This window comes from Aotus nancymaae, unplaced genomic scaffold, assembly GCF_030222135.1.
Source record: "Aotus nancymaae isolate 86718 unplaced genomic scaffold, 86718_ANA_hifiasm-v0.15.2.pri h1tg000040l, whole genome shotgun sequence".
Classification (NCBI taxonomy): Eukaryota; Metazoa; Chordata; class Mammalia; order Primates; family Aotidae; genus Aotus; species Aotus nancymaae.
In genome coordinates this window covers 8,714,008-8,740,243 of record NW_026988454.1, presented here as the reverse complement: position 1 = coordinate 8,740,243, position 26,236 = coordinate 8,714,008, and the positions used below count along the sequence as shown (strand labels likewise).

Sequence of the window (26,236 nt, the reverse complement as noted above, 5' to 3'; positions counted from 1 at the left end):
TTGATATTCTCGCCTCCTGGCTCTAACTGCCATTCCCCTCATGGAGTTAGAGACAGGGTTTATCCTTTCAAAATCTAGAATCATGGAATTCACATCTGATCACCGTCATCTCACTGCCTCAATGCCCTTGTGTCATGAGCTTAATTTCGGACTGTAGCAGACTTTGGATCTGTAGACCCTTCCCAGCTGCAGGGTCCAGAAGTTGCCACCGTCCTGTTTCTTCTTCACTTTATCCAGGTCCCATCGTTCCAACCATACTCCACAGGCAGGTCTCACTGTCCTTTCAGTGGCTTCGCTGCTAGAGCGCTGCCTCTGCCTCTGCCCTTGGCCCTGCCAGGACCCCCAGCTACCTGGCTTTCTCTGTCTGCCATGCTGAGGGCTGGGCTTTGTGAGACAGATGAAATGCTGATCTAATCTGAGTTGACTCTGGCTCATCTGAGTGGCTTTTCTCACTTCATCCAGGCTATGTGTAATAAACCTGGAGTCATAAACAGTCAACAAAAAGAGCTTTTGAGGGCTTTAATGTGAAATCCATGTAGGAAACAGGAACTCCCTGTCCACTAAATAGGTGTTTGAACATACACTGTCAGTCACCACTAATAATCTTTCCCCATTAGAGGCTCCAAATGAAAATCTCCAGAAAATAATAAGAAATGTCAATGAAACTCATAAAATTTAGCATATGGGAAATCTTCACCACAGTCCATAAAGCTTCACAAAATTTTCTCTTTTTCACAATCAAATATTCCCCTTACTATGTCTGCAGGTTGTTTTTGACCATTCCAACAAAAAGCTAGAAAATATATATTTCCTGGAGTCTTGAAAATGCTAATCTTGACATAACTGGGCTTCACTTTTTGACTTTCATCTAGGGGTCAAGGCCAAATAACAGAGGTCTCAGGCTGAGCTCGTAAAGTTGGCAACTTCCTGTTTGTACTCATGCAGTTTCTTTTCTTTCTGCCACAGTGGCTAGTCCAAAATGTCACCACTTTGCTCCAGCCTGTTTCCTGGCCTGAGTTCCTTTCACTTCTAGCAGGTGACTTGCTTCCTGCTTCCCTGGGGGGTGATGAAGGTTTCAGCTGACATCGCTTCCCTCCTTTCTTCTTCCTCCTGCACCCTCACTGCTGCCTTTCCTCCTGCTGGCTCTAAGGAAGGGCTGCTGTCACCTTCTCTTTAAGGCTGACTTCATCTAATCAGTTTCTTGGAAAGCATGATAGACCTGAGGGCAGCTCTGGGGTGGGATTCAGCTTTGGATCTCTCCCAGTGTTTGGCTCAGAAAGTTGATACTTACTGTTGAACTAATTATTTGACACCAAAACAATGAAACAATGAAAACACAAAAAAACTAGTTTGGCATTGTAAAGATTTCTTATCTAGCACTCTTTTCATGGGCATATCTACAGATTGACGGGAAATGTATACCCCAAACTTGTATTTTGGCCCTTTCTGTCAGTATTTCATCAAAATGAACACCAATTTTCAGGCATATTATCTTGCCAGTTTATTTAAATGTGACTGATGTGGCAGTTGAAAACTCTGAACCTAGAGTCTTGAGATGGCTCTCTTCTCAACCTACTGATTCAAGAGCATAATGATTCCACCAAATACCTCAACTCTGCTCACCTATGCACATCTGGCTCTGACTAGCCCTCAGCCATCAGCAACCCCTGTCTTCCCAGCACCTCAAATTTCTTAGCTGTGAAATGATGGGATTCAACAAGAAGCTTCTAGATTCCTTTCTGAGAACTTTCTTAGGCTCCAAAGTTCTTTCTAAGGTTCTAAGTTTCCTTTCAGCTTTGAAATGTCGTGAGTCTATGATGCTGAGTGGACTGATTCCGTTTTTAATGAATGATGCTAAGTTTTGTGAGCAGTAGAAAACCATTTGTCATACTGAACAAATGGCTGTTTTCCGATTTCTTTACCCTACTTTGAATGTTTTAGGTCAGTGCATTCAAAAGTCACATTAGTGAAGGAAGAAATGCTGAACTGTAATTTCTGCATTTTGAGAACGTACCTGAACACACCAAAGGTGCACAGAAGAAAGACTTGTCCCCAGTGATATGCTGGAAAGCACCTCTCCAAGGGCCCTCTTGTTGGGTGCCCTCCCCTCTGTTTGCAATGGCAGAATTCTGCCAAATGAACCAGTGGAGTTGGCCACGCCAACTTATTTAAACTGACATGTATCATTGGCACTCAGTGAAAAAGGTGCTGGCACAGTAAACCAATAGGCAAAGCAAGGGCTTCACCAGATAATTCCGCAACCAGGTAATGGAGCTGCTGTGAACCAGACTCATACTTAACATGTACCCCAGTTCAAAATCATGGAATTAATTACGGACCAAAGACTGCCTTCTTTCCACATGCTAATTTCAAAGTCTTTGGCCAACGGGGAATGAATAATGTCTGTGGCATTATTTTCGCAGTAGCTTTCTCATGCAACTATTAGTTTTATTTAGTGTGCAGTTCACTGGGCAAAAGTTTCTGGTTCATGGCCGGGATGGTGAGCTCTTCAAGGGCAGAGTGCTTTGATGTACTCATCTTCGTTTCTCCAGAGCCTGGGACAATTGCACAATGGGTGCTCAGGAGACGTTTGTTCAGTGGAAATGCATTTGGAAGTTGCTTCTGCCCCGTACCTGTGCTTGGTAGAGGGGTGAGCATTGACAAGAGTGTTGACAAAAGCTAGGGCTTGGATGTCGCAGAGGTGCCTGTGAGAAGATCGGGGTCACCTCTGCCTAGTTCAGTGTTGATTCAGGGGGGTTCTGGGGAAGCCAGTTTGTTGAACTCAGATTGCTGCTAACTTTAGTCAGAGGTTCTGTCTTGCCTTTTTCCACTTTGAGGGCCTGGGCAAAAAAAAAAAAAAAAGTGTGCATCTGTAGAGTGGAATTATTTGGGCTGGCTGGTCTGTGAAGATGAGGTATTTGCACAGCCAGACCCATGGGCTGTGAGGTTGCCTGTTCACTACTCCCTCCCAAGGAAGCACTGCCCTAGAATGAGCCCTTCCGTCCTAAGGGCTCACATCTCTTTATCCATGTGTTCATTTCAAAGCCGCCTCTCATGTTAAAATATAGCTAGACTTTGCTAATTGTAGAGCCCATTCCTTAGGTAGTAAAGACGTGGGAGACAGAGGTTTGTGTGTGGAGCTGTTTGACTCCATTTAGCCAGATGTCCTAGGGGAGGAGCAAAGGCCTCAGGAGTCCCTGCTGGCAGCCCCTGCAGAAATGCCGTGGAAGGGAGGTAGAAAGGAGCTAGCTGGCCAGAAAAGATGATGACTGCAAGCAGCCTTCTCCTACCTTTGAGCTGAAACCACAGGCATTTCATGTGAGGATGTAGCAGTGGGGGTGAGACCCTTTCTTAAGACACCAGCGTGTGTGCTTATTTCAGAGGCTGATGAGTGGCAGGGGTCGGGGCTCTGGGAAGCTGGAAGATGGGTGGTCCCTGCCTGCATGGCCTTGTATGAAGTGCTTGCCTTCAAGTTCTGGAAGACCCTATGGTAGTTTAATAAAACCTAATACTTCTGATGAGGCCAGCATCTTGGGGTTCAGATGCTGCTTTCTGATTGATAGCTGGGCTTTTCTCCAATGTCTGTGAGAAAAAGGGCAGGTGCGGGTCTGTGATACTTTGAGGGGGAAAGTAGATCCTTGCAACTTCAGGTATTAGTCCTGAAAGGAAGCACTTTTTTTTTAAAGTTATCAACCTACTCATATATTATAATTGGATCTTTCATTTGCAAGTGAAGCAAATGTGTGTGTGTGTTGGAGACCAGTTAAAAATTGAAGTAACCAATAGCCGTTCAACAAAACAAGGTCTTTGATTGCCAGAAAACAACTGTGTTATTCCCAAAGGAAACAAATACAGAACTTTAAACTAAAACAAACAACTCCCGACAAATTGAAACCCTTTGAACTGAGGTCTAGTTTTCTCTAGAATATTGAACACTCCTCTTTGCTTATAGGCTACGAGGCCGTCTCTGTGTTATACTGTAGGCATCCAGAAATGTCAGATGTCTGCATTCCAGCCATTAAGATCAGAAAAGGATTATTGCTTTCTTTGCTTTCTGTGGCCCTCATGAATCCTCTGTGGGAATGGCTGAAAACTAAAGCATACACCCACACCAATAATGGAGGAAACTTTCATAGCTGGTCCCCCAGGGAAGCTGCCTGATCCTTCCACACTGTTTTGGTGGGGATTGGCTGGGGATGGGGAGTGAGTGAGCCAGGCTCAGGGTAGGGCTGACCCCAAGCTGCTGTTGCAGATGGCACAGCGATGTCTACATCAGAACCGTGAGATGGTTGAGGACAGCAACTGGTATCGGTCTTCTGGGCCGGGAGAGAAGCCACTGTCACAAATGGGTCACAGAGTAGGATAAGGGAAAGATTCTCCTCAAAAGGCTTATGATCTGTACAAATTGAGAGCCATATCCACCCAAGCAACTGTAGAACCTCTAATTCTTGTGGTCATGGTAAGGGCTTCACAGCAATCCTGTGTAGAGCTCTGCAATGTCACTAATGCAGCAGATGACGAGTGTCTCAGGGCCACCTGGCATTCTGGAGCGCAGCACAGCCTCAGCCCTGTACTGTGAAACTGACGGCACCAAGTGGTTTTTATTGACATTCATAGCACTCTACTAGGGTCAGTACCAAAGTCAGCTACTGACTGACATTTCTGGCTGACATCTGGAAGCCACTGTCATACCAGTGATTCTCAGGGCTTCTCAAACTGGGGTCCCCAGAACTTGGGAGAACATGATGCTACCAAGATTCCATGAAGGCCTAAGGTCAATGGGCCCCATCCAACAGGAAGAATTTTCCCGATGGCCAGGCATTCAAAATGTCATTTTTAATTTTAAAACAAGCACCAAAATATTATAGTGTAGTCTATAAAATGTAAATGCAATTTTGAGATAAAAATGAAGATTAGGAATGAATTTCCATGCTCCAGGCTTCCGGGGAGGGGTTCATTCTCTCTGCTGTTAGATAAACTTTGGTGAGAAGTTGGAAGAAAGTTTAGTTGAGTGATAGAGTGATTCAGCACTTCTGTGAAACAGACAACACATACTCTTTGAAATCCTTCGAAATGGAGTGGCCCCAGGATGGCTTGAAGAGTTTACTTTGCATCTGAGACAGTCCTGATGGATTTAGGGTGGCACACTTGGGAACACAGATGCCGGCAGCTTTGCATCAGCATCAGACAGCAACATCCCTTTCTTTACTCATATCAAGTGGCATTTCCTGGGGCTTCCTTATTTGATGACATCCAGGATGTCATTCAGGATCCTGGAAAGCAGGAAACCAGAGTCTCTGAAATATTTGACACTTGCTGTGGGCAGCAGAAATCTGGAACTGAAGGTGATTATGTTGTCTGATTTGTTTGGAAAATTAGTGTAAATCCTTTATAATGCTCTGGGCTTCCATGATCCATGCCATTACGAATTGACATTGATTAGCTCAGGGGAGATCAAGGTCTTTCCTCTTTCTTTTTCTTTTCCCTTTTTCACCTTTTTTCCCCCTGCTTTTAAGACCTCTTCTCTTCTCCCAATACCTTAACATGCAGCAAGAGTTTACTGACTGCAGAGGTTGGCCATGGGGCGCTCCTCTGGCATCTCTGAAGGAAGCAGATCCTTAGTGTGCTGGCTAGGTGCTTGACTCTTCACCAGGGGTCTTTCCCAGAGCACTAGGTACTTACACATTTAAGAGGAATAGTACAACGAGCAGATTTTGATGGGATAGATGGCACTGACATCCCCTGAAAGAGCAGTAAGGTCCTTGGGAACTGTGCCAGCTTCTCTGTAAGTGGGGCACATGCATGTCTTGCCAGGGCATCCTGGTGCTGCCCACCACATCCTTCACCAGTGGGATTTGGAGGCACCAAGAGGACCTTCACCCAGAGCAGGTGTGATGCTTGTGCCTCTCATGGCTACTGGTGACACCAGCTCTGCAACCACCATGAGCTCTTCAATAAGAGCTGCCATGGAGAGAGCTAGGGCTACAGATCGACAGACGAGGGTGCCAATGCTGGCTTCAGCCTCCTGCCTTCTTGTTTTGAGATATTCCCTTAGCCTGTCTGAGCTTCAGTTCTTTGATCAGTAAATGAGCTGCAATTGGGTGACTTCAAGGATGGCTGCCAAGTGCCCCTTCTGCTTATTGTTAACTAGCTGGGCCTATCCAAATATCACAGAAAACCAGTAAATAGTTCCAAGTATTGAGGCTGTTTATGGGAGAGAAAATATGGCATTAAAGAGAGACTTTACAGCAAGTATTGCAAATATTGTGTATGTAGAAAGGAGAACTGGAAATCAACTCAAAGGCGTTTCAGGAGGGTTATGTGTTAGAACTTGCACAGGAAGAACGAGCCTGTGGCGGATGCAGGTTGGGGAGGCATTTGCTGGCACTGACCGACCTTGGAGATGCCAGGCAGCACTAGCCCTGGGCCTGAGCTGGGGTCAGGGAGTTCAGATGCAGAGTGTGGCCAGCAAAGCTGATGTCCTGCCCCCATCCAGCTATCACTGCTCCTGGATACACATTCCCTCCCCTTTCCCTGCCCTGTCTTTCTTCTTCCTCTCAGGCATCTCGCCTTTTCCTTATCAAGCTTCTTTATCAAGAGTGTGCAGAAGGCTTGGTCCTGATGGAGGTGGGAGGCTGGGGTGTGTTTTTACCTGGCCAGGTGCTTCTGGTGCACATTGAACTTTGAGCACCATAGCTCTGGCCTAAACGGCTGGACAGCCCCTCACCCCTGCCCCTGCCTGCAGATTGGCGTCCACAGTTGTACTGGAGACTGGTGCTGGGGATGGTGGGGAGCTGCCTGGGGTGAGGTGGGTATTTGAAGGCTTGTGAGCATCCAGGCCTGCTCTTTCAGGCCACGGGGAGAGGAATCAGGGCTATCTCTGTGAAGTTGGTGGTCAGCGCAGTGGGATATTAGGTTGGTCAGTGGGACAAACCAGACAAACTGTGGCTCTTCAAGGCTGCAGATGGAATGAAACCTCACCTTTTCTTGGAAGTGAGCATGTGGAGACCTCGCATTGGGGAGTCCTGGGCCAAGAGAAAGTCACCACCAGACAGCTGTGGTCATGCATTTTACACCAATGAAGAGTGGGACCTGGAGTCACCGATAATTGCTAGATGTTGATGAAGATGATGAATAATGCTCTTCATCTGACTACAGGCAACCTCGTATTTGAAAAGATTTTCAATGTAAAGGGTCACTGGCAATAAGCCCTCTCTTTTGCTTACATTTGGTTCTTTGAAACACTTTTTTTTAGTGCTCCTGTATGCAAGACATGGTGGTAAGCTCATTTACAGCTCCCATTCTGAAGGGGGCTACCCACTCAGGTAGTGAATCTAACAAATGAGGGAATTGATTTTTGTTAGGGCCACAAAGACAGCTAGTGTGCTTACTACAACACATGCCAGGCATGGCACAGAACACTTTACATGGTTATGTTACAAAGCCCATGTGCTGTGCACTATTTCACAGAAGGAACTGGAGTGCAGAGAGAAGTCTAAGCCACATAGCCCATAATAGATTCAATTCACTTTGACTTCAGAACCTGTGTAAGCCCACTCCAGAAGCTACCAAGTTTAGCTAGCATAGAATGGGTAAAACATCGTGTTGAATTTTAGAGTTTTTTTCTTCATAAAAAGAAGAGATGTTGATTCTGTACAACTTCAGAATGTTTGCCAATTGGCATAGCCGGTGGCACAAATCAGGAGAAATACTCGAATCCTGTCTGGTTTCTGAGGTCTACTGCAATCCGATGGTAATTGTTTCATCCAGGGGACCTGCCAAGTGGGTGATATGTAATTAGTTGCTGCAGGTCTTCTGTTATCAGCCGGTTCTGGGTGCAAGTAACCTGATTCTGTTGTATCAAGAGCAGTTGAGGGAATGTGTCCCACCAGGTTTGAAGTACATTCAGAGCTGGCGGATGCGAGCTCCAGTACCCTTGGTGGTTGTGACTTCCTGTTTTCAAGAGATTTGTTAGAGAATTTCAGAAGGCTTTGGTGAAGCTATCACATACAACCCAGAGAAAATACTTAAATAATTTAATTGCAGATGAATTTGAGCCATATGGCTAGTTTTCTTAATGTGCACATCAGTTTAAAAGAGGATTACCAGATGATCTATAAAAGATGTTTGATGGTATACATAACCCAGAGCATTAAAGAAAGGAAATTTTCAAAATACCTGAAAAAAATGGGGTTGGTTTTTCTAAACCCAAAGATTTGGAAGAGAGACAATTGTGTTTAGAGGGAGGACATTCTCACTTCACTCTGGTTTTTGCAGAGACAGCGAGTGCCATGTTGTCTAGGGCACAGTCCTCCCTGGGGGTCTTTGGTGACAGTCCTTCTCTTGTCCATCTGCTGCCTGCTGAGAATGCTGTTTTGCTATATGTAATGCCTACTGGGCAAGGCAGTAGTGTGTTTATACTCTGAAGGGAGCTGGTTGGCTCAAAACCCTAGTTTCACACTCATTAGAAGAGGTTGGGAGGTTGGGGGGATGGCCCATGGGTGAGGGGAGCTTAAATGAAAGGGGCATCATGGAAAGGGAATGGAACTGGGAGTCAGAATGGTTGAACTCAGGTCCCTGCCTGGCCCTACACAACTATGTGACCGTCCGTCAGCTACTACCTCCCCTCTGTGAGCCACAGTTTTCTCATGGGGGTGATGATATTTATCCTACTTACCTTGGAGCTGTTGTAGGGACCACTAAATAAACCATGTGAGAGCTTGCTGCAGATCATAACATTCCGTAAAATAGGGGGATTGCAAGAGCCAGCCTCAGCCCTGTGCCCGAGGCTGTTCAGTGGGCCTGGTCTCGTTCTAGGATGGACAGCAAGGCCAGAGCCTGGAAGAGGGAAGCATATGCAAGGCCAGAGCCTGGAAGTGGGAAGCCGCTGTCCCTGCTGTTGGGCTGTGTGGCCTGTTTAGTGAACCTGGCATGGTTCAGGATAGAGCCGCCTGCAGTCACTGCAGGCAACAAGCTGTGCCATCTGCAACCAGGCTTCTTGTCCTTGGAACTTCACTCCTGACTCCTCAGGGAATCTTCCACCTCAGGAAATTTCAAAGGCCCTTTAAAAATTTTTTATTGCTGCTTATTACTGTGGAGTGTCAGGGATTGCGAGTCAGAATCAGTTTGTCCTGTAGCAGAGAACTGCCATCCTCCCCAAGGCCCAGCAGGGACAGTGTGGCCCCCAGGAGCAGGTTCCACCCCCAGACGCATGGCTGGGAAGGTCTTGGGACTGGAGCAGAGCTCAGGGCAGAGGATGCTGTCTCTGCTCAATGATTTATGTTTCAGCTGACCCACATAAGACCCGTGTGTGTGTTCTCAGTAGATCTGCTCATTTTACTGACTATACTTTTGGATTAAAAACAAAAGAACTTTAAAACAATTACTACTTTGATTACTGGGGAAAGTATTTGTTGAGCATGACGTGGTGTTCTCTTAGTGGCCTGTAGGAAAGGGGTGCCTAGTGATTGGTTGGGTAGCTCCAGCTAATCTACAAGTGGATATTCCTTTGGGTTAGATTCAGGACATTGGAACCAGGTGTCTGCCATTTCAGCCTCTCCAAAGGTTATTATTTATGTGTTCTTGAAGCGCATGCTAGCTTGTGATATTAGATTTTGTTTTTATGTCTTAGTGTTGAAATGTTAGCCTAGCTGGGAATTTTCCAGTCTAATAAAAGCAGTCAGAATTGGTGATAGGGTTAGTGTATAGTGGAGGAGGAATGCCTGGGAAGTAACTGCCTTACACAGTTAAAGAGGTGCTCCTTAGCCTAACTGGATCCCCAAAGGAGGGCTTAGAACGTGGTCAGTCGCATATTCTAAGAGAGGGAAGGTGGTAATCACATGATCTATAACCCTTGTTTCCAAATATACCAGCTCTTACTTGATATAAAAGCACATTTTAAACACTAAATATTGATCACCAGAATGCACTGCTTTGAGAAAGTTCACAGTGAGAGCATTTGTTAAGATTAATTGGCTTAGCAAGAGGATTTCTCAAAATTGATTGATGTAGCAAGAAAAAACAAAACCAGACATTGAGAACAGCAGCGATGGTGTAGCATGACCAGGCTTTGTCTGGAGGAGCAAGACTTAAATATGGAAGAAAAATTAAGACCCAAAATAGGAATCAGTTAGCGATTCATTGTGAAAGCGAGGAAAGCCCATCTTTTCAACATCACAGTGAAAAAGCTTTCTGGAGGAGAGTTTTAAATAGTACATAATGTCGCTCTGCTATATTTTTATAGTGACCTTCAGCTCTTGCCAGGGAATATACAATTTTGGCCTAAAGGGGACAAAAGGAAATGGATAAAAAGGGACATTGTGAAACATCCAAGATTTCTGGCGGGTGGTCTCACACGTGGAGTTTTGACATTTCTTGAGACCTTTTGGTATGAAATGTGGGAGGAATAAGCGGATAGAGTGTTGCTACCCTTGGGGGGAAAATGTCCTTATTAGAATTAGTTACCAAAAAATGCGTTTGAAGCCAGCAGCTCATTGTTGAGGCCCAGCGTTTGGAGACCTCATGTGCGTAATGGCAAACCCCAAGTGGGCTACTGTCTAACCACTTCCGTGTCCTGTCCTCTTTAAGAAAAGGAAGTGCCCAACAAGCCCTTGCGTGTGCGTGTCCGGTCCTCAGATGACAGGCTGTCCGTTGCGTGGAAGGCGCCCCGCCTGTCTGGAGCCAAGAGTCCACGCAGATCGCGAGGCTTTCTCCTGGGCTACGGGGAGAGTGGCCGGAAGATGAACTATGTTCCACTGACGAGAGATGAGCGGACACACGAAATTAAAAAGCTAGGTGAGTTTCATATGCATTGGTATTCAGGGTTCCTCTGGTCTTTGAGATCATTTCATTATTTAGAAGCTCATTCACAAAGAGCATTGTGTTTTAGTTGGAATGTCCACTTGCCGGGTGTTACAACGATTTGAATCTCTACTGTTTTCTCCAGGCCCATCCTGGACGCCATCATTTAACCTTTTGTTAGTGGCAGCTCCAGGCTGCCTTCCTAGTGCTGGTCAGTGGCTTCCTGACGCAACAGCACAGATTCCTTGAGTCAGGCCATTTTTCTGGACTTAGGGCTAATCTCGTCATCTTGACTGTTTTTGTCATTTTGTTCTTTGAAGCTTTGTCTTAGAATTTTAGGACACCGGGCCTTGGGTCCCATTAAGATGAGACATGGTAGCCGAGTGAAGCTGCAAGTTAGCCTGTAGCAGTCAGAGTTCTCTAGAGAGTGAATGGAATAGTCAGAACTAATGGAATACATATAGTGTTTATTAAGTATTAACTCACATAATCACAAGGCCCCACAATAGGCCGTCTGCAGGCTGAGGAGCAAGGAGAGCCAGTCCAGGTTCCAAAACTGAAGAACTTGGAGTCCGATGTTTGAGGGCAGGAAGCATCCAGCACTGGAGAAAAATGTAGGCTGGGCTGGCCAGTGTCTCTCTTCACATTCTTCCACTTGCTTATATTCTAGCTGCACTGGCGGCTGATTAGATTGTTCCCACCCAGATTAAGGGTGGGTCTGCCTGTCCCACCCACTGACTCAAATGGTAATCAATCTCTTTTTGGCAACACCCTCACAGACATACGCAGGATCAATACTTTGTATCTTTTTTTTTTTTTTCCGAGACAGAGCCTCACTCTGTCGCCCCGGCTGGAGTGCTATGGCATGATCTTGGCTCACTGCAACCTCTGCCTCCCAGATTCAAGAGATTCTCCTGCCTCTGCCTTCCGAGTAGCTGGGATTACAGGCACTGCCACCGCACCTGGCTGATTTTTGTATTTTTAGTAGAGATGGGATTGATTTCACCATGTTGGCCAGGCTGGTCTCGAACTCCTGACCTCAGGTGAATCACCCACCTCAGCCTCCCAAAGTGCTGGGATTACAGGCACAAGCCATCCTGCCTGGCCAATACTTTGTATCCTTTAATCCAATCAAGTTGACACTCAGTATTAACCATCACTCAGGGCATCCTCCCTTTTTTCCAACCCCTTATTGGGTAAAGGAAGCACTGGCCAGGGAATGCTGATGGAAACCTTTGCTCGTTCTGGCCTGGAGGGAGTCCTGATCTTTGCAGGCCTTATTCATCCATAAGCCTGGGTAGCGGACATAGGCCTGGCTCTGAGGGGCACACTCATCCCTCAGGCCTGATGGCTCCTGCCTGTGGAGACAGTGCGAGAGCTATCTCACCCCTGCTCCCTGGTTCTCTCACAGGTGAGTTGGAAGGAGCATAGGGTAAGCGTGGCTGGGCCCCTTCTTCTCTGCCCCTCGTGGGGAAGCTGGGCCTCAGAGAGCGCACACGGGGCCCAGGGCTGCTTGGGTGGAGAGCCTAATTCTGGGTTTCATGTAAAGTACATTTGCCCCATATTCTCCAACTTGCTTCTTACCACTGTCATAAGGCTTTCAGCCCCAATTGGCTGTGCTGGCATTTCCTAATCAGTTCAGTACTCAAGCAAGGAAAAGGACGTGATTTATTGGGCCCTCTGGAAGACTCCAGCAAGACCTGGGCTCTCTTTCCTTACCTGTAGGGGTGTCTTTCTATATCTGTAGAAGTGTCTTTCCTTCCCTGGAGTGTTCTCTTCCCTTGCCTGGAGGGGTCTCTTCTCCTACCTGAAGGGGCTTTTTCCTTTGCCTGGAGGGTTCTCTTCCCTTGCCTGGAGGGGTCTCTTCTCCCACCTGGAGGGGCTTTTTCCTTTGCCTGGAGGGGTCTCTTTTGTTGCCTGCAGGCAGGCGTCTCAGCTTCCTGCCCCATGGTGTGGAGGCAGGAGGTGGGCGCGGTGGGGCAGGTGTGTGTGCTATGTGGGGAGGCGCTGCTAAGACAGCAGCCTGGCACCCATTGCTTGGGGTCTATTTAGTCTTAAAAGGTGAAATCCTCAGACAAGGAGAGGAATGGGCAGACAGTGAGACTGAGATGGGGAGACCAGGCAAGGGAGTGGGAAAGGAGGAGAGAGTAGAGATGCCTGGGAGGAGATCTGCGGAGTGCACAGAGAGGAACAGGGGGTGCAGGAAACAGCCCAAGGCAGGAAGCTGCTGTATGGAAACAGAGCACGTGCTTGGACAGAGCCTGGCGAGCCCACACTCCTCAGTGCTCTGAGAGCGCCTTCCTCTGCAGAAGGCACAGTCATTCATTTCGGAGCAGTTCTGTGCTCTTCAGGACCTCTGAGGCCAGCTACCTGGGCACAGGTAAGCTGGCTCTACTTTGGTGATGCCAGCCAAATTCTACCCCGCATATCAGCAGTTTGGATTTGATCTGGTGGAGACATTGGGTGGATGGTCACATCCAATCCCTTCCCTGATACAGCCCAGGGCGTCCCTGTTCTGTTTGCTGCTGTTCAGCCACCTGCTGAAGACTGTCTTGGAGGAGCTCTGCTGCCTGGTGGGTGTTCCAGGCACAGGCTGGCCGCATGGTGTTCTGTGTCTTTGCGTGGTCTCCACATGGTGGCATAGGCAGCTGAGAGTCAGGCACAGCATCAAAGCCAGCCCAGAGTACGGACTCCAGACCTATTTAAGCAAAAAGGCAACCAGCCACCCCTCTGCTGCAGTGGCACGTGAAATGCCATGGAAATGCAGGAAGCAAAAGGAGAAATTCAAGCTGGACGTGCTTTGTCAAGTATGACGGTAGTATTAGCAGGAAGACCTTGAATTAGAGACTCAAGCTCCCGACGCTGCATACTAATTTGTATACCCTTCAGTCACTCCTTCCTGAGCCACCCATACACAGGTAAGTGGGCTCTACTTTGGCGATGCAGGCCAAACTCTACCCTGCACGCACATCAGCAGGAGAGTATTGTCCCTGGTTTTGCATTTCCGCTGCTGTAAGGGAGCTTTGTTTAAACGGACAGATTGCTTTGTTCTGAGCCTTTCTGGGACAGCGCACACTAAAGTGTCATTTAGCATGAACGAATTTTTCAACTGGTTGGATCTGTTTTTTTTTTTTTTAAATTTTATTTCTTCAGTAGTGAATCACCGACTCACTTGAACATAGTAGAAGGATGTTTTTTGCTGCCTGTACGTGAGGAAATATTGGACCTGAGGTAAGGGGTGGGCTCCGGTCCCCACTTGGGTGATCAGGGCAGCCTCTTGGGCTTCTGGTAAAATTTGTTAGCTCTTAAATTTTCATACATAAAAAGCACTGGACTTGCTACCGTGAATGATGTAAGAGGTGCCGCGAGGAGGAGGGCTCCTGGAAGCTTGCCCCATCGCAGGGAAAAGAGGGTGCAGGATGGGGATGAAGTGGATTCTCCGGGCAGTGTTGGAATGGAACTGGTGTGTCATGGGAAGCCTGTCTACCCACTTATCCTGCATGGGATTTTCAAGCCGTTTATACCAGAGAGGCCACGGAACCCGTGGTACTACACAGAGTGGTGTCATGCTAAGGAACCTCGAGGGGTGGGCCTTGGGTCCTGCAGTGGAGCACCGCTCTGTGAGCCACTCTCTGTCACTGAATACGTCTAACTGGGCATCTCATGCATCAGATGTGATCCCAGGAGGCACCACTGTTGAACCTACCATCAAAGGAGGTGCCACAGAGAAGGTGGCGTTTGAGCAAAGACTTGCAGCTGGAGGGGCCGTGGAACTGTCAGTGGGAGAGGAGACAGCAGGACGGGAGCTGAGAGGGAGCAAGAGACTTCCTTCTGCAAGTCACCATGGAGCTGTAGAAGTTGGGGGGCATATTTGTGCCATGTCCATTGCCGCATCCATTACACACTTGAGGTCGAGAAGTGGGCATATGTGATGGCGCTGACTGGGGTTGCCTGTGGTCGCTGGGTTGATAATGTTCAGGCCATTTTGGGAATTTCATTTCCCCTCATCTTCTTTTTTTTGGTGGCACAGTCTCACTCTGTTACCCAGGCTGGAGTGCAATGGCACGATCTCAACTCACTGCAACCTCTACCTCCCAGATTCAAGTGATTCTCCTGGTAGCTAGTGATTCTCCCCTAGTAGCTAGGACTACAGTCACCTGCCACCATGCATGGCTAGTTTTTGTATTTTTAATAGAGGCAGGGTTTCACCCTGTTGGCCGGGCTGGTCTCGAACTCCTGACTTCAAATGATTCACCCACCTTGGCCTCCCAAAGTGCTGGGCTTACAGGCATGAGCCAACTCATCCAGCCCTTTTCCCCTGTTTATTCAGTAATCAGGGGCACAGAAAGAGGTGCATGTTAACACCATTGCACGTTCATTATATTTCTATGAGGAAGAGACAGATTGCTGGGGGGCCAGGGCCTCATCTGCAGTTATTGAGAGCCAGGCTTCAGCACCCGCAGACCTGGGTGGACCTGTTTCCTTGTCTGTGAAGCGAAGACAACAACAGTAGCTTCTGCGTGGGGCTTTGTTAAGACTCAGTGAAGAAGTGCATGTGAGAAACTCAGCACATGGGAGAGCTGTCATTGTGTTTACTGCCATGCCGAATAAAACTTTTTCTTAATGATAACTTTGGGCCAACTTTAGTTTCAAGAGTGCAGCAAATCAAGAAATCTGGACATAAAAAAAAACTCAGAACTTTAAGAAATACATTGAAGGCATATACAAATTTCAGTTCTGGGAAATTACTCGTTTCTTGGTGGTTCTTGAGAAATGATGGGACACTGCTTTCCAGGTTTAATTACTTACATGTGTCCCTGGACTGTGAGGTTGAATGGCCATTTGTTTGTTTACTTCTGGTGAGATTCCATCATCAACAGCACTGAGTCATGAACAGCTCTGAAGTGACATCTCCATATAGAAGCTTAGTCTGATGCTCTGTGCATCCAAGTGTTACAAACTATTCCCTCCCTTTTATAAAACGTGCATTTAAAAATCTTCTAGTAGAATAAGAGGTGAGTGCCGAGTGCCTCCGTATAAATAATTTACTCATTTATGGCTAGAGTGTCATTCACTTTCTCTGTGTAGAAAGCAGACTGTCAAATATTATCCTTTTCCCTTGAAACCTCTGATCCTTCTACAGCAGCTCACTCTCCATAAACAGTCCCTCGGTGTGAGAATTTTGAACACAAGTCTTCTTTCATGTTTAGCACGACATGATTGTAAAGACAAAAGGGTGATTTCCTGCTGCCGTCCGAATGTGTGCAGTGCCTGAAGGAGACACGTGTGCTCTTAGCTCCCCTTAGAATCTTAGCGTCACCTCTGTTAACTTACCTGGGTCTCACCTGATAATATAACTATCAGCACTAGAAATAGGCCAGATTGCATTTTTATTCTTGAAACAATTAAAGCTGCAACAGGAGCCTTGTTCAGAGAGTCTGGAGTGAGGCATTGGTAGTTTTGGATTCAGGGTAGATTATGAGTAAGTGTGTGACCCTGGGCAAGTCACTCAATTGTTAGGGCTTTACGTCCTTATATGTAAGATAAGAAGGTCAAATAGAAAAATAAAAAAGATTTCACCTTGGTCTCAGACTTTATGATTCCATAGTAATTGAGGGGAGAAGTTTTGTTCCATCATTGCATTTTTTTTCTCCAAATACAACGGTCCCTGGTGTACACTGGGATTGGTTCCAGCGTTCCCTGAGTATATCCAAATCCGTGCAGACTCGAGACCCTGCAGAATCCACATATAGCAAAGGCTGGCCCTCCCTATGCGCAGGTTTGGCGTCTCTGGAATACAATCCTATCTGCATCTCGTTGAAAAAAATCCACATATAACATGGATCTGCACAGTTCAAACCTGTGTTGTTCAAGGACCAACTGTTCAGTTTTCAAGTTCAGGTTAAGTTGCAGGCTAGTGGGACCCTCGGAGGGTGGGGCAAGAACTGACTGAAAGAACCTTCCAGAAATAAGGGGTGCATTTGAAGTCTTCCATTTGCTGTTAGCAAATCTTCAGAGACTCTGTTTTGAGGATTTTAGTTTTGAAGGGCACAGCATTCCACAGGGAAGCAAAGACCTGGGCTACTAATGACGCACCATTGGCTATTCTTTCTTTTCTTCTTTCTTTCTGATAACAGCTAAAAACAGAGTAACCCTCTCTTCTCAATTTTGGAAGTAGAAAGAAATTGGGCAAATTATGTGGGTAAACGTGTTATTCTTTTTTTTTTTTTTGAGACGGAGTTTCGCTCTTGTTACCCAGGCTGGAGTGCAATGGCACGATCTCGGCTCACAGCAACCTCCGCCTCCTGGGTTCAGGCAATTCTCCTGCCTCAGCCTCCTGAGTAGCTGGGATTATAGGCACGCGCCACCATGCCCAGCTAATTTTTTTGTATTTTTAGTAGAGACGGGGTTTCACCATGTTGACCAGGATGGTCTCAATCTCTTGATCTCGTGATCCACCCGCCTCGGGCTCCCAAAGTGCTGGGATTACAGGCGTGAGCCACCGCGCCCGGCCAACGTGTTATTCTTTTCTTTTTTAAAGCATGTATCTCTTTTTGATGAGTTTGTTTTATTTTTGTTTACCTCTTTTTGACATTGATGAGATAGAAACCCATTTTCCGGGAAGTACTGGTAAAAATCAATTGCCCATTTTCTAATAGAGTAGTGTTCTTTTTGAGTTTAATTCCTGCAGTTCTTGAGCTCACCTTTCATTGTCCTCAAGAAGAGGGAATGCCCCCAGAAGGATGAAATGGGAAAAAGGAAGTGGGGGAGGAAGGCAGGAGGAGGATCCCCTGCCTCCACCCCCAGGGGATGTGTGTTCCTGAGAAATCCAAGCCAGAATCTCATCCCTCACTCCCTGGTCCACAGCCTCGGAGTCCGTGTATGTGGTCTCCCTGCAGTCCATGAACTCCCAGGGCCGGAGCCAACCAGTCTACAGGGCTGCCTTAACAAAGCGAAAGATTTCAGGTATGTTTCTAAGGATGCATTTGATCAAACCATAGTTTGGTGTGAATGCGATGCTGTTTTCAAATGATGAATTACATAAATTCTATTGAGGCTAAAAGAAATAACAGGGCAGATATGGTCACATTTTGGGTGTAAGCATGCTGCTGCTTTTTTTTTTTTTTTTTTTTGAGATGGAATTTCACTTTTGTTGCCCGGGCTGGAGTGTGCAATGGCGCAATCTTGACTCACCACAACCTCCGCCTCCTAGGTTCAAGCGATTCTCTTGCCTCAGTCTCCTGAATAGCTGGGATTACAGGCATGCGTCACCACACCCGGCTAATTTTTTGTATTTTTAGTAGAGACAGGGTTTCTCCATGTTGGTCAGACTGGTCTCGAACTCCTGACCTCTGGTGATCTGCCTGCCTTAGACTCCCAGAGTGTTGGGATTACAGGCGTGAGCCATTGTGCCCGGCCTAGCATATTGCTTTCATATGTAAAGGCTGGAGTGCTCTTATGATGGAATACATCTCATTGTATATTTCGAGCCACTTCACTGTGCAGTAGATTTGCCACGATAGGAGCAGCCAAGAGTTCATTCCAGTAAAGGTGCAGTCTGACTCAAGTATAAATTGCCCTGGGTAATGCACTGAATGAAGTGAGAGAGAAGGAAGAGCAGGTGGGAGGTGGTGCATGCAAGATAAACACACAAATGTTATTTCAGCTATATTTGCATTAAAATGGTATTGGGAATCCTCAGAAAAAGCATCATAGTGGTTTGCTGATAGCCTGATCGTTGTCCACATAGTTACGTTTTCCCATATCCCTGCACAGACATTATCAGTATTCCTGATACATTAACGAATGACAGGTACCTTTTCTGGACCACCTATCTTAATTTAAAGAGGCAATCTACAACATAATTATTTTCGTGAATTCACAACATAAAATGAAAGTTATACTTTTTTACCTTGTATGAAGTTCCACAAATAACAATGTTTCACTCTTATTATTGATGAATTGCTGCCATAGGATAAGTCCCTGTATCACATTTCTAGCAGGCTAAATATTTTCACCTTCCCCTGCTGGTGGTAAAACCCACATCTTTTTTGAAACATGGTCCCTGAAAAGTGAAAAGAAAAAATGAAACAAAAAACTAACAAACAAAAAACCCAAGAAACCGTAGAATAATATCGAAGATCTCTTCTGAGTCTTTTGAACTAAGACTATAAGCTTTGTGACTGTGATATGTTCTGTTGATGACAAAGAGAAATCTCTCTAAGAAATTGGCAAACTGACTTCTAGTTCATATCTGAACATGTTTTAATCTGTCTTGGACTCATATATTCTAAACTGTGAGGACATCAAATCTAATGTGAATCTTGTGGTTGCTTGAACCAGAATTTTCATTTCATGCCATGATCATCAAGGAAATGTGAGCTAACTTTCCTTCTCCTAAACTTTTGCCTCCCATAAAAATGTTATTATTTTCCAGAAACTTACAGTGTACCTTGAGAAAACACTGAGTTACTTGGACCATCTTTCATCTGGGCAAAGCATCCCCTTTGTACTATTTGCTGTGTCGATTGGGTTGGGCACCTTTTTAAGTGAAATGCTCATTTTTCAGCCTGTATTTAAGAAAAGCAAGATGGAGATTTTTATTTTTCTTACACTGATCAATCAAATAATTGTTTGCCTTTCTATCAATTTCATTTTGTCTACATTACACACAAGCAATCTAAAAATTATGCAGGGTGAATAATGGCCTGTCAAGGTCTGAGGAGCTCAGAGCAGAGCCCATTGTGAGAGAAAGCCTTTCTATGGGGTCCATTGTCATTTCAGAAGAGGATGAATTGGATGTTCCTGATGACATCAGTGTCCGGGTCATGTCATCCCAGTCTGTGCTTGTGTCCTGGGTGGATCCTGTTCTGGAAAAACAGAAGAAAGTTGTTGCATCAAGGTGCTTTTGCTTATTTATTTGTCTTTATGTATGAGAGATGGGATTTTTCTGGCCCTGAAAAGATTCATGATTTTATTTTCTGACTGATGTGAATGCTGGCCTCTTTTGTAGCTGAGTAGTAAACACTCTATGACAACCTAGTTAATCCTAAGTGTTGTCACACATTTCCCACAAATCGGATGTGACCAGGGCCTTGTGTGTAGTACACACAGCAGGAACTCACATCTCACGTGCTCAGAGATTATCCTGTGTCTGGAAATTTCCTAGATTCCTTTTCTTTCCTCACCCCATTTGTGTTTCGCTTTCTCTCACTGACGTTCTGTTCATGCACAGGGCCCAGTCTCACCATCCCTCCTGTTATCCAGGAAGAGTCACTGTAGGATGGACTTTATGTAGAGTGTGGACAGTTGTCTAATGCCTTACACTTAGTAGTTCCTCATTAGGCTTTGCTGAACACTGACTTGCTTCATATCTGGCTCATTTTATACATAACGAAATGTACCTTATTTTCTCTTAAACCATGATGTTATGCTGTTCTGGATTTTATATTCATTTGCAACAGCAATAAAAGACAAACCGATCATAAGGTTCAAATATTTTTATGTTAAAAGGCCACTAGTGAACACCATTTCTTGTTAGTGGTAGATTAATATAGCACCCAAATTTTATCTGTTCAATGACTAAATACATTATATAACCAAGAGAAAGTCACAGATGTGGTGGCCTGGTTATTATGTATTAATTTTTCAACCTCTCTGCAACCAGGAAAGGGGAATATAGTTTAAAATGGATGGGATATAATGGTGACATTATATACATCCATATATATATAAATGATTATTCATATTAGATATATAGTGTTCTTTCCTGTCTGCTAGTGAAAATGATGTCTGCTTTTTTTGAAAGACCTCAGAAGATTCATGGCAATTCTCTCCCTAGCCATATGGTCCTCTTCAACACGAAGTGTTCCTTTTACCATTGGACTTTGATTTCCAACATCTTGCTGAAACCACAGAAGCCTTGAGTTTTCTTAGCAGAACTGTCGTGTTAATTGGTGTGCCACATCTTCAACTGAAATCTTCTGACAAAAAAGCACATTTTTAATGCATCAAAGGCTTTCTACTGCAAAGAGTCCACAAGACAATTTCTTTGAAAGAGAATCTAATAAATGGCGTTTGCCGCTCTTAGTGTGTTGAGGGTGTCTGCTGTCTGGGGTTGCTAGGCTGTCCATGTTTGGTCAGACTGCATTTCTCCCCCCATCATCATGCACCACAGTTCCAGAGCAGCCTCCTCCATCCTGCTCTGTTTGTTTCGCATTTTTGCTCCTTGTCATGGTAATAAGTCTACTCAAAACCACATGTTCCGTCCCACCTGAACCTATGGAAAACATGCCTGATTTGGCATGAAATGAGTCTTTTTTGTCTTTCTTTTCTGGAGAGCTGAGGTACCTTGGGCCAGTTCTGGTCCCTACTGGTGCCTTGAGTAGACACATTTACAGACACACAGACACACACACACACAGAAACACACACACTCACACACACACACACATCCCTGATAAGGTAGTTGCCTCATGAAAACTGTCTCCCTTCTCTCCTTTCCTTTTATAATCTCTGCTTGCTCTTTTGAGCAGTAGGAGTTTTTGGTCTTAAAAAGACACTAAGCTCTGTTTTTTTTTCTCCTACCTTAGGCAACTTTGCTTGGAACTTAAGCAGATTCTCTGAGCCAATAACAGTCAAAAGTTTATTTTTCTCCTCTTTGATTTTACTATGTACCTCCCAAAGTCATCACTTACAAGGAACGAAAAACAGCAAGATATCTAGTGTTGAGATGCAGAGAATTTGGATAGACCGTTGTGTTGTGTTTGCTTATAGACAGTACACCGTGCGCTATCGAGAGAAGGGAGAACTGGCCAGGTGGGATTACAAGCAGATCACTAACAGGCGGGTGCTGATTGAGAACCTGATTCCAGACACCGTGTATGAATTTGCAGTCCGTATTTCACAGGGTGAAAGAGATGGCAAATGGAGCACATCAGTCTTCCAAAGAACACCAGAATCTGGTCTGTATTTGAAATGGCCTTTGAATTTTCAGTTTGGAAATTACACCCAAAATAAGATTTAAAGACAATGTAAGATGCCAATAGTGACAAAGGCCAGCATGGGTATTTTTGAGTCACGTTAAGCCTAGATTTTGGTAGAGTGTCTGTGCATAAATGCAAAGAAGTTAAGGGACCATCTGTTGGTCTTTTCCACTAGCACGTTATTCGTGCTGTTTTGATGTGTGGAGCACACTGCGTCCCAGTGTGTAGTATGCATCAGTCCCCACCGTACGTGTGAATGCCCCTGGGTAATGCATGACTCTCGTATGTAGGAGAGCCTCTCCTTTCCTAGGCTGAGGTGGCATTTGATTCTGGGAAAAATTTTGGTCTGTATCCAAGGCTACCATTCTTTTCTCTTAAACTATGTCTTCCAAAGTTTTCCTAAGAAGAAGTTGGAACTGGATCTTAATCTTCCTTGTATATTTCAACGTTAGGCAATGAAAGAAACTCTGAATTACTAAGAGCATTTCCCTAGCTATGTCTAAACTCACTAAATGAATTGGTTGCAGTGACATAAATCACAAAGAACCAGTGTGGGATTTTCTCTCACGTATAACAAAAATAAACGCAGTAGCTCTTCAATAATAAAAATGTGCACCTGGAGACCATGTGCTGTTTACATCTAGAACATCCACTAAGGCATTTAAAAATGTTTCATTCCTCGTTATTTTGTAGCTCCTACCACAGCTCCTGAAAACTTGAACGTCTGGCCGGTCAATGGCAAACCTACAGTTGTCACTGCATCTTGGGACGCGCTACCAGAGACTGAGGGGAAAGTGAAAGGTAGGAATCTCATCCCCTAAACTGTAAGATGCATTGATTCTGATAAACATGGCTTCTGTTTTTGGCTTTGTTGACTGATAAAGAAATAGGGAAGCAACATACTTCCAAGAGGTGCTCACCCAAGGGATAAGAATATTTCATGCAAGATTTTCATTGCCCAAGATCCAAGCAGTCAAGAATGTGATTATTATTTTCATCCACCTATAAAGTATGAAGGCTTTTTGCTGTTGCTGTTGGGAAGTATGTTTTTCATTGCATGGGTGTGACAGCATAACCTTTCCCCATCTGAACGGCACCCTGGTTTTCATGCTATGGGTCTTTTCATTGTGCTAGGATGATCACAAGAGCAGGAATCAGCAGGAATCCTGCAGAACCATCAATATCTTTAATGGGACCATAAATACATTTAATGGGTTTGAAAAACGCAAGTAATAATTGCTGGAAAATGAATTTCCCTATTTGTCACCATTTGTTTGTTTATGTACTTACTGATGTCAAGGAAAACATAACACCAAAATAGCAAAAGAAACTAGATATTTTAAAGAATAAAAATAGAGTACAATATTTACAACTAATTAAATTTTAAGATAGTCTGTTGAGAATACTAAATAAACACACAAATCTTTTATTTTTAATGTAAAAGCATTTAAGAACCTTTCAGAATCTGTTTGGAGACATTTTAAACAGCCATGCTGAAGTTTCTTCTGGCACTACCTATGCAGGTGTACTGTAAGGGTAGGAAGGAATGGATGTTTTATCCAAGAAAGAAATAATTTTTATTGTCATTAGATTTGAGGGGCAACTCTAAGTCTAATATGTCCAGAATCTATAAAATGTGTGTGTAAGCTTAAAGAAATCCAGAAAATTACTACTAATCGCCTTTGAGAATTTTTTAATTGAAAAAACTGAGTGGTTCTCTCTTTTTTTTTTTTTTTGAGACGGAGTCTTGCTCTGTCGTCATGCTGGAGTGCAGTGTCGTGATCTCCGCTCACTGCAACCTCCTCCTCCCAGGTTCAAGCAATTCTCCTGCCTCAGCTTCAGCCTCCTGAGTAGCTGGGACTACAGGTGTGCACCCCCACGCCAAGCTAATTTTTGTATTTCTTTTAGTAGAAACGGGGTTTCACCATGTTGGCCAGGATCTCCATCTCTTGACCTTGTGGTCCACCCGCCTCAGCCTCCCAATGTGTTGGGATTACAGGTGTGTGGCACCGCACCCAGCCCATGGTTCTCTTTTATATTCATCCAAAAGCTATCTTTGCTGCCATCTAGGATACCTTTTTGTGGAATAATAGAAGTTAAGGAAGGTAGATGTGGAACGGTATTTTCTATACTTAATACTTTTTCACTTTTTTTTTTAAAGAATAGATCATACTATTCTTCTTTCTCTCTCTCTCTTTCTTTTTTTCTTTTTTTGTCATTGGAATAAATCCACAACAAGTGAAGAGAAAAATATTAATTTGGTCCCTTTAAATCAGGGGTGTTCAATCTTTTGGCTTCCCTGGGCCACAATGGAAGAAGAATTGTCTTGGGCCACACGTAAAATACGCTGACATTAACGATAGCTGATGAGCTTTGAAAAAAAAGGTCCATGCATAAATCTCATAATATTTTAAGGAAGTTTGTGAATCTGTTTTGGGCTGAATTCAAAGCTGTCCTGAGCTGCATGCAGCCCGTGGGCCACGGGTCAAACAAGCTTGCTTTAAATCATTCTTTTTTCAACAATTTGAACTTTAACTCCCTCCGTATTAAGTATTGTTGTGCTGCTGAGAAGACCTCTGAAAATTGAATAAAGACTTTTTCTGGCTAACTGCTTTTTGTTAGTTAAAAAATAAAAAGGTAATTATCGCACCTCTAGTGACTTTATTACCATGCTACTTACGTACCCTTTCTCTCGCCTCATCTTAGTTTATATTTACAGTTCCTTGGTGACGGAAGTTCCATGATAGTCAATTAAATATTGCCAGAAATAATAACAGCTACTGAGTTTATGTCCCAAAGAACTCATGTATCTTAATCCTGCTTAGTTTTCAGAAGGGTGTAGTGGTGAGATTAAAATTGATAATTACATCAGGGCATTCTCTATGTACAAGAAATATAAAACATAATCGAGAATATACTTTGACATAGCTAAATTTCTTCTCCAGATGGATTTCATTTATTTTAAAATTGGAATCACAACATTTTGTAGACAATGGGCTTTCTTAATTCTTACTTTTGACCACCACAAATGACAAGTTTGTCGATTTTCAATGAGAAATGAATGCTGTGTTTTTTCCAGACAAATGCTGCAAAAGCATTTTTGGTTAAAAGTTTTTTTTTTTTTAATGAATATACTTTTTAAAGATTGGAGCTAAGGGAAAAGAAAAGATCATCCATGCTCCTGATAATTTTTGACTTTTCTGTGATTCTAGCTCTTACTCATTTCTTTTTCTTTTTTTTCTTTCTTTCTTCCTTCCTTTCTCTCTTTCTTTCTCTCTCTCTCCCCCCCCTTCCTCCCTCCCTCTCTCAGAGAGTCTCCCCCTCTCTTTCTCTCCTTCTCTCTTTCTCTCTTTCCTTCTTTGTTGAGACAGAGTCTCACTCTGTTGTCCAGGCTGGAGTGCAGCGGTGCGATCTCGCCTCACTACAACCTCAGCCTCCTGGATTCAGGTGATTCTCCTGCCTCAGCCTCTCGAGTAGCTGGGACCACAGGCACACACCACAATGACCGGCTACTTTTTGTATTTTTAGTAGAGACAGGGGTTTCACCTTGTTGGCCAGGCTGGACTTGAATTCCTGACCTCAAGTCATCTGCCTGCCTCAGCCTTCCAAAGTGGTGGGATTACAGGCGCAAGAAACTGCGCAGAGCCCTTACTTGTATTAATTTGATGTTTTGTAAATCTTGAGTTCATTGAGAGGAAAATAGGCATGACAGTTTTTAGTTGAAGGTGAAAATTAATTTTTAAAATATGATTCCCTTATGTTATAATAACTTCATGTGAACATAGACATATTTTATTTCCTTGGACTGAATTTGCTATGGTTTTCTAAATTCAGGGTTATTATATGATTATAGATAGAGCCAATTAAAGATGGAAACATTCAATATCACATAAATCTTCTACTTAGCAACTTTTCTTCACAGCTCTAAAATACTGTGAAATATCTTTATCAGCTTATACTGACTAAGAGCTTTTATAATTCCTACAAAAATAAAATTATATTTCAAATATGGAATTTTTCTGGCTAAACGTGCCAATAAAAATAACCCAGGTTAATAAAGTGAAACTCTTGAAGGTGCCAGGAGCTATTCAGGATCGATTCCTAGCAGTTGTCCCTTCTTTTTCCTTAGTTTCTTCTATCAGGATATATTCCATCATAGCAAATTAGTAAATAAAGTTTAGAAACCCAACAATGTAGAAATTTGGGGGAAATTGCATGAAGCCCGGCCTCCTGCCTGTCATATGTTTAAATTGCTTAAAATAGCCAGTGTCAGCTAATTAAATATACAGCCCTGTCTGGGTGCCCGAATGAATGTGAGTTTACCTTCTGCTGTGTTTCCATGCTCCAGCTGGTGACTTGGCGTGCATTGCTAGTGTATGAATTTTAGTAATGCACGTTCTAATTCATCCTGCCCACAGTCTGTCTGCTGGATGCAGGACTGTTTTCAGTTT

General features: G+C 44.3%; 1 protein-coding gene across 1 annotated transcript in view; it reads left to right on the top strand.

Annotated features, from left to right (window-relative positions):
* Positions 1 to 26,236, top strand: part of FNDC1 (fibronectin type III domain containing 1) — a 74,904-nt gene that overhangs the window by 7,890 nt on the left and 40,778 nt on the right. The window contains exons 4-8 of the mRNA XM_012451383.2: positions 10,588 to 10,794; positions 17,668 to 17,766; positions 19,585 to 19,702; positions 21,577 to 21,764; positions 22,479 to 22,586. Coding sequence (XP_012306806.2) covers positions 10,588 to 10,794; positions 17,668 to 17,766; positions 19,585 to 19,702; positions 21,577 to 21,764; positions 22,479 to 22,586 — 720 coding nt within the window. The remainder of the gene's footprint in view (positions 1 to 10,587; positions 10,795 to 17,667; positions 17,767 to 19,584; positions 19,703 to 21,576; positions 21,765 to 22,478; positions 22,587 to 26,236) is intronic.